The following is a 13,928-nucleotide window of genomic DNA, read 5'->3' as shown; positions in this document are numbered from 1 at the left end:
GGAAAGAATTAAAGACATCTCCAAGGCTTCTGGTCCAAGCAACTAGAAAAATGGAATTGTTATGAACTGAAATGAGGCTGACTGAGAGAGAAACAGATACAGGAGGTAAGAATTCAGTTTGGGGCAAATAAGTTTGAGATTGTTTTTGATATCCAGGTGCATTATTTGAGATTGTTTTCAGTATCTAGATGCATCCAGGCAACTGGATATATGAGTCTGGAGTTAGAAGAGGAATAGGTATCGGAGATATAAATTTGGGAGTTATCAGTATATACATGAAATTTAATGAAAGTTAGTTAGGTGAAGTCCAAGGACCAAATACTGGGACACAAGCACTCCATTAAATGAAGAGCAATGAACAAAGGAGACAGGCAATGAATAAATGGTTACTGAGGTGGAAGAAAAATCAAGAAAGTGGTATTCTAGACGCCATATAAAAATAGTATTTCAAGGAGAGTGATCAATTGTGTTAATACCAAAAGGTCCAGGAAGAGGAACTCCAATAACTGACAATCAAATGTGGCAACATTAGATCACTGTTGATCTTGACGAGAGTAGTTTCTGTAGGACAGGATGGAGGTAACATGAGGTAAGCCAACTGAAATGGTTCAATAGAGAATGGCAGAAGAGGAAGTAGAGATAGGAATATAAAAAATTATTTTCCATGAAGGCTAGTTATGAAATAAAAAATTATTTTCCATGAAGGATAGTTATGAAATTGAAGGTATTTCAGCATGTTTATAAGTATACAGAAATGATGCTGTACTAAAGTTGGTGATGTAGGATAGGAGGGGAGGAAACATGCAGGAGCCTACTGTGAGTAACTGAGAAGTGGGCTCTAGTGCACAAGTAGACAGGCCTTAGATGAGGTGAAGGCAGTTCACAAGAAACAGCAAACACTGAGGCAGATGTGGGTAGGCTGGAAGATTTGGTGGATGGAGGTTATTTTTCTCTCCAATTATTTCAGTAATATCAATGACATATGAAACAAAGTTATCAGCTATGAATGAGGGGCAGAGAGAGGATATTGGTGGTTAGAGAGGAGAACATGTGAAATACTTACCTTGAAGAGAGGTAAAGTAGAAGACTATAGAAACAGTAGAATTGCTCGGTCATACTGAGAACGCACTTAAGGTTAGGGATTATGTATCTCAAGTGAGACCAGGAAGTATAACTGTTTTTCTCTTGCTTCTTCATCTATTCCTCATAAGTACGAGTGCAAAGGAGCTAAAAGTAGGAGTTAACCAAGGTTGGAGTTTTTCCAAGGCAAGTATGACAAAAAAAGAGAGATGCTAGGAAAGGATAAAACAGTAAATTATGTATTCTAAGCTAAGTTGGAGTCAGAGTACTGAAGGGAAGAACCTGGAAATGTGGGAGATGGTGGAGACAGTGGGATACCTACTACAAAGATTACAGAGGACATGCAATTACTAGTAATGACAAGATCTAGAATACAATCATGGGGTAGATTGTTGAATTGAAAGAGGACAAGATTACTGGTGCAAGGTCATGAAACTGAGAGGTCAAGGTATTAGATGGGCTAATACTTGTATTATTCTTAACACATGTATGTTAAGTCTATCAAGAAAAATATCTGAAATGGTAGGATACAGAAAGAAAGAGAATGAAGACACTTTTGGGTTTTATTTTTAGGACTGACACTGTAATTTATTCTCATTGACAACTAAAAACATTTGAGTAGTCTTCACTTTAGGAAGAGTCATTTCAATATACTGTAGAATGTTAAACACTGCTATTAGTGTGCACAGGAAGAAACTATGTTATTCACTGCATCTGTACTGGGTGCACTAGAGAGATGGCATGTTCAGAAGGCAATTTGTGTGGCAGAATTGACTAAAATTATGTGATAACCAAACTATATGTTTAAATTTTTTTCTTGGGCCTTAAGAAATGATTGTGACTAAGACATCTTTTAACTACTTTAAGGTTAATATGTAAGATATTTACCTCTATTTCCAATGAATGACACATAACAATATGAAAAAAATTATTGATAGCCTCCTCTAAAAACAGCTAAACTATGATATAGCCAACTAACAGATAATGTAGCCATCAAAATAATTATGTAAAGACTCTGTAATAAATTCTGAAGAAAGTTGAATGTGCAGTATAATTATTATCTAAATATCCCCCAAAGCTAGACATTTAAAAACCTGAAAGTAAAATATCAGCTTTAAATGATTAAAAAGTATTTGGTTTAGAAACTATGAGTAACTTTTTCCTTCTAGGTTCTATTTCCAAGTTTCTATTATTTTTCTTCTTCTTTTTGTATTTTGAGACGGAGTCTCGCTCTTTTTGCCCAGGCTGGAGTGCAATGGCTCAATCTCAGCTCACTGCAACCTCTGCCTCCTGGGTTCAAGAGATTCTCCTGCCTCAGCCTCCCAAGTAGCTGGGATTACAGGTGCTCGCCACCACGCCTGGTTAATTTTTTGTATTTTTTTTTAGTAGAGACAGAGTTTCACCATGTTGGCCAGGCTGGTCTCAAACTCCTGACTTCAGGTGATCCACCCACCTCGGCCTCCCAAAGTGCTGAGATTACAGGCATGAGCGACTGCACTGTGCACTGGGCCTATTATTTTTCTAACAAAATGATTAATGTGGTTAAGTGGTAACAGGATGAAAACCACCCCTAGGAATCAACTGCATGCAAAGCATTGTCATACTTCATCTCTATGTGCAGTTTAAGGCACTTTGACAAGCAACATCTTTTTTAAGATTCAAAAAAACTGCTAGAGGTAGGCAGGGCAGATATTTTGTTCCACATTTTCAGATGAAGAAACTGATGTTCAGAGAATGTAACTGACTTGCCTGTAGCTTGCAAGAGGTATACTGGAAAGAGAGCCCCAGTGTATCATATTGGCTTTATAACTCATTGAGCCCCAGTGTATTATATTGGCTTTATAACTCATTAAGAAATAGTTCAAGATACTTTTTCCTTTAAAACAAATAGTGACTACACTTTACTAAACTGGAAGAATTTTGAGTGCAGGGACCTATTAACCTTTGAATTTACCAAATGACATAATTGCTGAATAATCATTTCTACAATGATTTAATTAATTATATACAATAGTTGAATAACTTCTTAGTTATGTTTACAAACTGTATTATCTGTCACATCACCAAATCTTTAAAAGTCTCGTTCCTCAAAACATAAATAATCCATGTATTCTGAACAAGTGTTTGGATGCACGTTTTATAACTTTAATCATATTTAAAATGTAGTATTATAAAATGTAGTATTAGTGGCTTATTTTTAAGAAACAATACATCTTTTGTCAAGTAAATAATCATACTGAATTTTACCAGTTTTCACAAGATGATTGCTTAAAATGATGTATATTTAAAGAATAATGTACTAAATAGTTATCAAGGAGCATAAAATAGTTAATTCAGCTATTAGATGCACTGGGAAAATCTGGCTAAAGGAATTTTAGTAAGCTAAATTCCACAATAAAATGAATAAATGAATCTTATCAGGGAGCTTACTAAAAATTACCAAAAATGTTCACTGTCTTCTTTCAGATCAAACAATACTTTATGATATTTCAAGTTGCTTCATTTTTAAAACATGACTAACTACAATGCCAGTGCTTCCAAAACCAACAGTGACCTCACTTTTAAAACATTCTTGTCAGGATAACATTTTCTTTCTAAAACATTACACTCATTCCTTTTAGCCAACCCTAATATTGAGTTCCCAAAAGTTTAATCAGCTACATTTTTTTTTCTATCAAATAGGCCAATTGTTACAACATTTTTTTGGAGGAAGGGGAATGTTATGAAAAAAATGGCTTAAATGGTAGTCTAAAAAATGCACTCTTGTCAGGAAGAACGGCTATATTTGGTCACATATCATATTACTAGGGAAAATTTTATCATTTTATATGTGTACATTTTGGTTAAAGACTAAAAGCTGTATTAGAAATCTTTGCATTGACCTAGATCACTTAAATATACAAAATTGATCCCCTTATGCATCCTGATTTTTAAACTCCTACCATGGTGCTAAAGTGGTCAGTTAAGGAAGCATCAGGTAAGAGTAGTCCTGGGCTATGAGTTAACCTAGAAGACTCTGGGTTCACACTACAGTGTCAACAGAATGCTGGTATTAGAAGGACATGATTTGTGAAATGTTGTAAAAGGTTTTATTTTATCTTTTGACCAACTTTAATGGTATCAAATAAACAAACGGCATGCAAGATTCAAGGGGGAAATGTTTACAAAGAAAATTAGTGTTTGAACTCAGAATAAACCAAATAGAATGAAAAATTCTGAACAGGAAAAACAGGCACTCCAAGATCTATATGCCTGTCTATTAAAAAGAACTTAATGCACAATAATTTATTCTCAAAAATTCCTCTAGGCTTCAAAAAGAAATATAGATTAAATATAATTTCTTTCTTTCTTTCTTTCTTTTTTGAGACAGGGTTTCACTCTGTCACCCAGGCTGGAGTGCAGTGGCATGATCACAGCTCACTGTAGCCTCAACCTCCCAGGCTCAGGTGATTCTCCTACTTCAGCCTCCTGGGTAGCTGGGACTACAGCTGGGCTGGTTTTTTTGTATTTTTAGTAGAGAAGGGGTTTCACCATGGTGCCCAGGCTGGTCATGAACTCCTGCGCCTGCCTCAGCCTCCCAAAATGTTGGGATTACAGGTATGAGCCACTGCCCCCAGCCTTAAATATAGTTTCTAACATCATTTAAATGACCTCCTATAAAATTATAAACGTAGTTTAAATGAAAAAATGTGGCTACATTTTATAATCCTATGTCAAGTTTCTAAACTGTAAAGTTTTAGCATGAGTTAAAAAAAAAAAAAAAGGCCTAGAAAAAGCACTGGTCTGGGAACAGTAAAAATAGTAACCATAATGGTAACAGAGCTTACACAAAATGCTTCCTTTATAAACCAAATCCATGAATTATCTTATTAAATCTTGTAATTATCCTATGGAGTTGGGATATTATTATGTATTATTATTACAGAAGGAAAAACAAAAACTTAGAGAGTAAATTAATTCTGTTGGATCACAGAAGTAATAAATTACAGAAATTAAAAATCGAGTATTCGTGGCCAAACAATGAAGTTTTAAACTGTTTAAGAAGTTCATTCATTGTTTTTACATACTGTAAAGGTGCATGAAACTCCAAAAATGTTTCTGAAAAGCTTTCAAAAAGGAGTGATTGTGTATGAACATCTTTGCCTTTCATATGAGAAAGTGAGGGAAAAATGTAACTTTTCTACCATATAGTGTAGTTGGATAAGAGACACTACTGGTCCTGTCATTTTTAAAATAGGAGTTTTGCAACTTAAAAAATGTAAAAATTATTGAACTGGGTAATTATCTCTAAGATCTCTTTCTGCACTAAAACCTGCTTAAACCTGGAAATAGAATTGTTTATCTAATCATTAAAAAGAATTAATTCTACCACCTTATGACTGAATTAAAGTACCTTCCAGCAAATCCTTGATATCATATTAATGCAGAAAAGTTTTAAAGATGGTCTTAGATCTAAGAGAAGAAAATTAAAGGTCTCTTGCCTCCTTTTAACTGACATTTATATTGGAAAGACATCTTCTATGACTGTTTTTCAGAATGTGGACTGGGAATGATTCATGGGTCATGAAATCAATTTAATGATTTACAAACAGCATTAAAAAACTGAAAGCAAAAGAATAAGAAAATGCCTGATAATTATATTGTAAATAGTAAGGGTTAAGAATTACTTCATAAAATCTATCTGCTTACATAACTGTGCACTCAGTCACGATGTAAAATGTATTTTTTTAGCATAAGCATCAATCCAAAGAGATTGAAAGACACTATGCTAGAGTGCCAAAGTATATTTTGCATGTAATATATCTCACATGAAAAGAGTAATTTCATTAAATTTTGATGACTGGCGTTTCTAGGATCTATACCTAAAACATTTTGCTTTTTATAATTACAGTAAAATTATTGACGTGCTGAAGAGCCAACTCGACGAAACATGCAAAGAAATTCTAGGAATGCAGCTTGATCAACAGTGTTCCAAAGAAACATCAACATAAAACTATTTGTGAAGAAACAAATACAATGTTTAAAGAAGGTATCTGAAGGAAACCACGCTCCTTGGAGAAATGGTGTTTCCAAGTCTTGGCAGAAAAATACAAGGTGAAAGGGGAACATCGTACTGTGTCAGAAAGCAAAAAAGCTATCAAAGATTAGGTTGTGTCAAAGGATGTAGAAGTCAGCTTAACGGTTTCCCACTGATCAAAGATGAACAATTTGGGCATCAAAGAGAACGGCAGATTGAAACACAAACATTATAAAAATTCAAGGCTGGGTGTGGTGGCCTCATACCTGTAATCCCAGCACTTTGGGAAGCTGAGGCAAGTGGATTGCTTGAGCCCATGAGGTTGAGATCAGCCTGAGCAATGTGGTGAAACCCTATCTCTACAAGAAAAATACAAAAATTAACCACCAGGCGTGGTAGCATGTGCCAGTAGTCCTAGCTACTCAGGAGGCTGAGGCTGCAGGGAGCTGAGAGCTCTACTGCACTCCAGACTGGGCAACAGATCCAGACTTGTCTTAAAAAAAAAAAAGAAAAGAAAAAGAAAAGAAAATTCAAGAGTTCAAATAAACAACACTGATCACCTCCATGATTGCTAGGGTTTCAACTTAATATTCTAAAATCTAGTAAACAGAAGAATCAGGCATTTTTTCTTCTGTTTCCTCCACCAATGTCATTGTAGTTGTATCCACAGAGTTTACAAGGACACATTCTTTGCATGAATTCCAGTTTGGAAGAGAAGAATGCAGGACAGATATACAAAGTCACCAAATTATAATCCATAATGAAATAATAAATGATTAGCCTTGGCTGTTAAAAACCATTAGATAAAAGACTGATAGAGAACTTTATACTGGATGGGTTAGGCTGGCAACACCTAACATTTTAACATGATCAATTTTAACGTCACTGAAAGTGGGACAAAGCCTCCTATTAGAAGCTAGTAGGAAGTACATCTAATAATATTAATATTATTCCCCTAAAAGAGAACCGAATCTAATCAGTCCTCTAGATCTAACTGCGAGGTTATAGGAAATACAAGGGCCAGAAAAAAATGTAAAAAAAGACCACAAAGATGCAATCAACTAAATTCAAAATATGGAAAATTCTACAAGACCTAGTCTCTTCAATAAATAATGATAAGAAAAAAAGAGGACAGGAAATTGTACTAGGTTAAAAGAAACTTAAAAGACTCACTTTAATGTAATATTGTAGACCTTGTTTGGATTCTGATTTGAACAAATCAAGACAGGATTTTTTCCAGAATTGGGCAATATGAATAAAGCATGACATACATACAGCAATTTAATTAGTAGATTAATATGTAAAGAAACACTTTGACATATACATAGTTCCTTTCCAACAACATTTCATTTTTTTGGTAGATACAAGCTGAGCATCTCCACTCTGAAAATCTGAAATGCTCCAAAATCTGAAACTTTTTGAATGCCTATATGACACCACAAGTGGAAAATTCTACACCTGACTTCATGTGATGTTTGAAGTCAAAACTCAGTCAAAACTTTGTTTTATGCACAAAATTATTAAAAATATCATGGAAAATTACCTTCAGGCTATATGTATAAGGGGTGTGTGTGTGTGTGTGTGTGTGTGTGTGTGTGTGTGTGTGTGTGTACATATATATATAAAATTAATGTAATGTTTAGTCCTGGGTGCCATCCCTAAGATATCTAATTATGTATATACAAATATTCCAAAATCTGAAAAAGTCCAAATCTAAAACACTTCTGGTCTGAAGGCTTTCAGATAAGGGATATTCAACTTGTATTAGAATTCCAAATCACTGAAAACACTTTCACCCAACTTCCTACCTTTAAAGGAGTATTAAGGATACCTCAGTTGAGTAAATGTCAAACAACTAAGTTTTGTTTTTGTTTCCTGATGTTTTTCCATTTATAAAGTAAACATACACTTCACATATACTTTAAAATATCATGAATGTATAATTATGTCATCATAAATACAGTATTAAAAACTTACAAAACAGCAGAGCTGAGGAGCAAGCACATTTCATGATCCTCTTCTTGAAGCACTGAACTTATTTTCTTTCCTGTAGCTTTACTTATAGATGTCTTGAGTTTCTTAGCTAGCTTTTTTGGTGTGTTGGTTATAGAAGATTCTTCTGTACAGCAGCTATATACTTCCACCTTTATCTGAAAGTCTGGCCCTGCTTCATTACTAAAAACAAGGGCATTCATAATGTTGGAAATTTAACTCAGTAGAAAATAAAATTATAACATTCTTTTATGTTTATGTAACATTAAAATCAGCATTTAACATCAGGAAAATGCAAATTAAAACCACTATGAGATACTACTTCACACCTATAAGGATGGCTATTATCAAAAAGGCATGAGATAAACTGTTGACGAGGGTATGGAGAAAAGGGAACCCTAGTACACACTACTGGTGGAGTCATTATGGAAAGCAGTATAGAGGTTCCTAAAGAAATTAAAAAGGAAACTACTATATGGTCCAGCAATCCTTCTTCTGGGTTTATACTGGAAGGAGTAAAATCATTACCTTGTGAAGTTATCTGCACTCCCCTGTTCATTGCAGCATTATTCACAATAGCCAAGATATTGAAGAAACTATAAGAATGCAGCATTATTCACAATCACCAGGATATGTCCACCAATGGTGAAACAGATAAAGAAAATAAGGTACATGTGTATACACACACACAACGGACAACCATTCTGCCTTAAGAAAGGAGATCTTGCCATTTGCTACAACACGGATGAACTTGGAGGATATTAAGTTAAATAAGCCAAGCATAGAAATAAAAATATTGTATGATCTCAATTATATGTGGAATATTAAAAAAAAAAGAGCTCAAAACCATAGAAATAGAGAAAAAAACAGTGGTTACCATGGGCAAGGATTGGGGGAGAGGAAATGGGGAGATATAGGTCAAACGACACAAAATAGCAGATATGTAGGATGAATAAGTTTAGAGATATAATGTACTGTAAAAACATGAAGCAAATGTTAATAAAATTGTGTTAGAGATTTTTGTTAAATAGATTTTAGCTGCTTTTGTCACAAAAAGTAACTGTGAGATGACAGATGTTAATCTGTTTGATTATAGTAACATTTTACTATTTATATGTATCCTGTAACATCGTGTTATAAACCTCAAATATACACAATAAAATTTCTTTTTAAAATAAATAAAAGACTGCAGGGGAGCCAAGAGAAGACTGCAAAATCTTCTCATTAAGTGCAAGGTTTATGGGGAAAAAAATAAGAATTTAGGATAAGTTTATGTTAATATATGTTAATGAGACAGAATCTCTCAGTGTTTATTTAGCATCTAAATGGCCTGAGAGAGTTACTTCAACTTTCAGAGATATCAGCTTCAAAACTAGGGCAATCTTAACTCAATTTAACCAATATATACATAGGCATGTTAAAGAAAGCATAAAATACCCTGGTCATTTTGTTGCCAATACTATTTCTCCTTGTCATTCCTTTAATACATTTTTAAGGTATTTATATGTATAATTTTCTGAAATGACTGTTCTTCCAAAAAAAATCTGCTGAATCTTTCATTTTCATTTCTTCTTTATAGTCACTTATAGTGCCCTCGTCACTGTGTCCCCTGACCCTCCCCCACTTTTGTACCTAATAACTATAAATAACATTTTACTATATGGTTATTAGGGGGAAAATGTACTTCAAAGCATGAACTCCTTGAGAATGGGTGCTGTCTGGCTGATCTTTGTGTTCTTAACCTAGTATTGTGCCTGGAATGTAGAAGGTACTAGATATATATTTATTAAATAAATATGCAAAATTCTCCAATTTTAGCAAATGTTAAGATTGGCTTTACCCTTTTTCAGACACAACGAACTACCTTTGAACTACCTTTAGCATTAAAGACTGTGGTGGTGTTACTAACAATAAAATATACTTAAGACTGCAAAAGAGGTCCATCAGCAGCAGATGTTACTTGCAGATGGAAGATCCATCAGTTTCAGAGATATAAAAAATGGAGCAGAGACTTTTAAAGATATAAATGGCCAATCTATAGTTTGAATAAATCCCAGGAATAACTTCCAGCTATTTTTATAGTTTATTATTTGGCAACTTTTAAACATACAGTATTCCTGGTAATGACTAACAAATGTCAATATTTAGAGAAAAACCAGAGATTCATAAATATTGAATACTTATTAAAAACAATCATAACAAAAAGCACATTTTTCAACATTTAGAACATTTGTCAGCAGTTATTTTTAGTACAATTTAAAATATTTACAGAATTCTCAAAAAACTATAAATCATGTGTTGTCTTCCTCAGTAACTTCCATTGTTCTTTCCCTGGAAAAAAGTCTGATTTTTGTCTTCATGATCAAAACAAACAATAGCAAAATGATGTGAAGAAAAGGGCCCATTAACTGGTAATTTTGGCAGAAAAAAAAATTCACTAGCAATAGTTGATAATGGAAATAAATGTATTCAGATAATTAAGAAAAAAGTAATTTTTTTAGCCTCAATTATATAAGCATTTGGGGATATGTTTTGGATCCTAAATAAATTCCTTTGGTTCAATACAGCTTGTAAGAAGGCCTGAATTACTACTTATAACTCAGAACAATGCATTTTATTTTTCCAGGCTATACTATTACTATGAGACACTGGACCAGAAGCCACAAAATATGGTTTGCTACTGGTTTTTTTAATGTTATGTGAGTGGCAAAACTAGGCATCTGAAATCTCACCTGTCTAGCTCCACAGCTGAAAATGGCAAAAACCATGCACATGGATTTTTATATTAATAGTTAGTAGCTATTAACATTTAGATCTAAATATCGTGTCTTTAAAAGTCTAAAATACAAATTCCACACTGATTTAGGCACACAGAACCTTTGAAGGAGGGCAGGAAAAACTATGTTAGTTAAAAATGACTTCTATGGCTACACAAGGAGTTCTTTCTTATTCTGTATTATGACCACAATAAAATGAGCCTGTAAAAGAGCAGGGACAATAAAAACAGCCCTGAGGATCACCCATTTTTTTTTATTGTTTTGAAGTACATGAAAGAAGTGCACCATAAGAAAAAGAACACCCCAAAATTTCAAAGTGCTCTTCCTATAGCATGTATTTCAGGACTATCTTGTAAATAAAGTTGCTATACTATTTTAGTATTTCTGCAACCAAACATCCTACATCAGATAAAAATCCTGTTTTATGCTTAAATTCTCTCTATATCAAGTAACATTACAGGATATTCTATTCTGTTGTATGCATAGCTTAGTTAATAACTGAACTATATTTATTAAAAATTTAAAAAATGGGTCATATCTAATAAGTCAAACATTTACTGCTAATAGTAATTACAAGATTTCCATTTTTATTTCACATCAGAAAACTGCAGATAGAGAAACGGACTTCTTCTGAACAAAGTAATTTTTAAAATGATATTAAACATTTAAAGATCACTTAAACATTTAAACATAAAAAGAATCCAAAGAACCAATAATAAGAACTTCCTTTTAAAAAAGAAGAATTTTAGATTATTTTTATTCTCCGAAGATTAAAAAATACTTACAATATGGTTACATTTTCAAAACATATATCTGTGATTGTTTTATCCACATTCACCACATCAGTATCAAACACATTAGCTCCCATTTTGAATAAACAAAAAATGGCATAGCGTTGTGATCCTGGAGGAAAAATAACAACATATTAAGCAACAATCCATGTAATAAATCATTATGTTAAAATCTACTTGAAAACAAATATTAGCTTAAATATTATTAATAGATTCTTTTCATACATTGTATACTGTAACCCTTAAGTCTTACAGTGACTTAAATATTATTAATAGATTCTTTTCATACATTGTATACTGTAACCCTTAAGTCTTACAGTGTTCTGCCAGTATATAGGAATATCTTACTCAACTAGAACACAACAATTAAACAAGGAAGCAAAAAATAAAGTTAAATATACAGGCCTCTCAGCAGCCTAAAGAAACCACCTAACTCATAAATTTAATTCCTATTAAACTTCTTAAGCTTTAATTAATAGTAAACTTTATATACACACATGCGCGGGCATGTGCGCGTGAACACACGCACTGCTACTACCTCTGTCATTTTGGTTTCCAAGTCTATTTAAGAAAAAGATGTTTTTTATTAGAAGAGGTTAAGAGTAGGCACATTAACGACAGCAAAATATTTTCCACCAAACTAACAGCAAGGGAGGAAACCACAAGAAAAAAAAAAACAACAATAAAATAGACATGAGAACACAAAAAACATAGCTGCTGGGCCTTTTAATTTGGTGATGTTTTAAAAAGTATTAGGTGATTAAAAGGCTAAATCCTCATTATTGAGAAAATGTTGCTCTTCAGAAAAACTTACTCTCTTTAGTAATCAGAAAGCTTTACTTAATTCCCACATGTATTCCTTTGTAAAGTAAATTATATTTCCTAATTGAATAATAAACACTAACCTGATTTTAAATTCTTCATATAAAACTAATTATGCTTAATATGATTCAGTTTTTAAAGTACAAGGAACAAAGCTATCACAATAGACAAAAAAGATAAAGTATTATCATATCTTTCCTGCTTTGCCTCTAACAGCTAGAAGTCATTCCAGGTTAATTTCCATGACCTAAGCAATACATGGATTTATAAAGACTATATAAAACCATAAAATATTGAAGGAAAAAAAATCAGATCAAGCTAAAAATCTTTCCTTATTTCATCCTGTTAAATAACCTGAAGTAATGAAATAAGGCAGAAAAATCTTCCAGATTCTGGTCAAATACAAGAAATGTTGGCTTTACCTTTATTCGCTAAACATTTGCTTTTGTTCCATATTTCCCTTCCCCCATTCCCACTGTGAACCCGCACTGTTCTAGCACTGGTTCCTATCAACAACTAAAAGTACACTACATATGCACTATATTAATTAGTATCAAGTGACTGCAACATATTTATATTAAAAATCAGAAAACAGTTCAAGATGCTGCTTATTCTTTCAAATGACATCAATTTATTTCAGCAAGGAAGCAGTCCTTTTTCTCAATAATCAGATACACTACATACTAAAGAAAACATTTCAATTACAAATTAAAATCATACATACGTTCTCTATTGCTGAAGTGATCAGAGTCTTTCCACATTAGTGGTATTCGAATATCTATAAAGAAGGGAAAAAGAAATGACAAGTAATAATTTTGGTAAGTTTTATTCTTTACAGTGACCTGAACCTCTGCATTCCATAATAATTCTGACTACTATAGCTAAAATAAAGTGTTATTATTTAACAGCACATTTTCTACACATTGTTTGTAGTTTGTACTTTTAAAAAGTTGATCTGTGAAATTTTTGTGGGGTAAAAATATATTCTTCTTACAAAAATAACTGTTCTAACTCCATATATATCTGTTTCTTCCTTACTGATTAATTATGACATCTTTATCATATATGCCATTCTGAGTAAATGTCTGTTCCTTGGCTATACTTTTATAAATTTGAATCATTTATTAATTTACTGTCTAGCTAAATACCAACACCATACTATTTTTCTTTTTTTTTTTTTTTTGACAGGGTCTCGCTCTGTTGCCCAGGCTGGAGTGCAGTGGCACGATCTCAGCTCACTGCAACCTCCGCCTCCTGGGTTCAAGCGATTCTCCAGCCTCAGCCTCCCAAGTAGCTGGGACTATAGGCATGTGCCACCACTCCCGGCTTATTTTTTTCTATTTTTAGTAGAGATGGGGTTTTACCGTGTTAGCCAGGATGGTCTTGATCTCCTGACCTCATGATCCGCCTGCCTAGGCCTCCCAAAGTGCTGGGATTACAGGTGTGAGC

At 33.3% G+C, this 13,928-nt stretch overlaps 1 protein-coding gene across 2 annotated transcripts in view; it reads right to left on the bottom strand.

Annotated features, from left to right (window-relative positions):
- The window catches only part of RTKN2 (rhotekin 2), a 75,270-nt gene that overhangs the window by 34,831 nt on the left and 26,511 nt on the right, over positions 1-13,928 (bottom strand). For both annotated transcript variants that reach the window (XM_054436007.2, XM_054436008.2), the window contains 3 exons: positions 13,204-13,257; positions 11,652-11,769; positions 8,075-8,272 (listed from right to left, as the gene is read on the bottom strand). In XM_054436007.2, the coding sequence (XP_054291982.1) occupies positions 8,075-8,272; positions 11,652-11,769; positions 13,204-13,257 (370 nt within the window). The remainder of the gene's footprint in view (positions 1-8,074; positions 8,273-11,651; positions 11,770-13,203; positions 13,258-13,928) is intronic.

The sequence above is a fragment of the Pongo pygmaeus genome, chromosome 8 (assembly GCF_028885625.2).
Source record: "Pongo pygmaeus isolate AG05252 chromosome 8, NHGRI_mPonPyg2-v2.0_pri, whole genome shotgun sequence".
NCBI lineage: Eukaryota > Metazoa > Chordata > Mammalia > Primates > Hominidae > Pongo > Pongo pygmaeus.
Note: the sequence above shows the minus strand (reverse complement) of the source record. Positions and strands in the feature narration are given on the sequence as shown.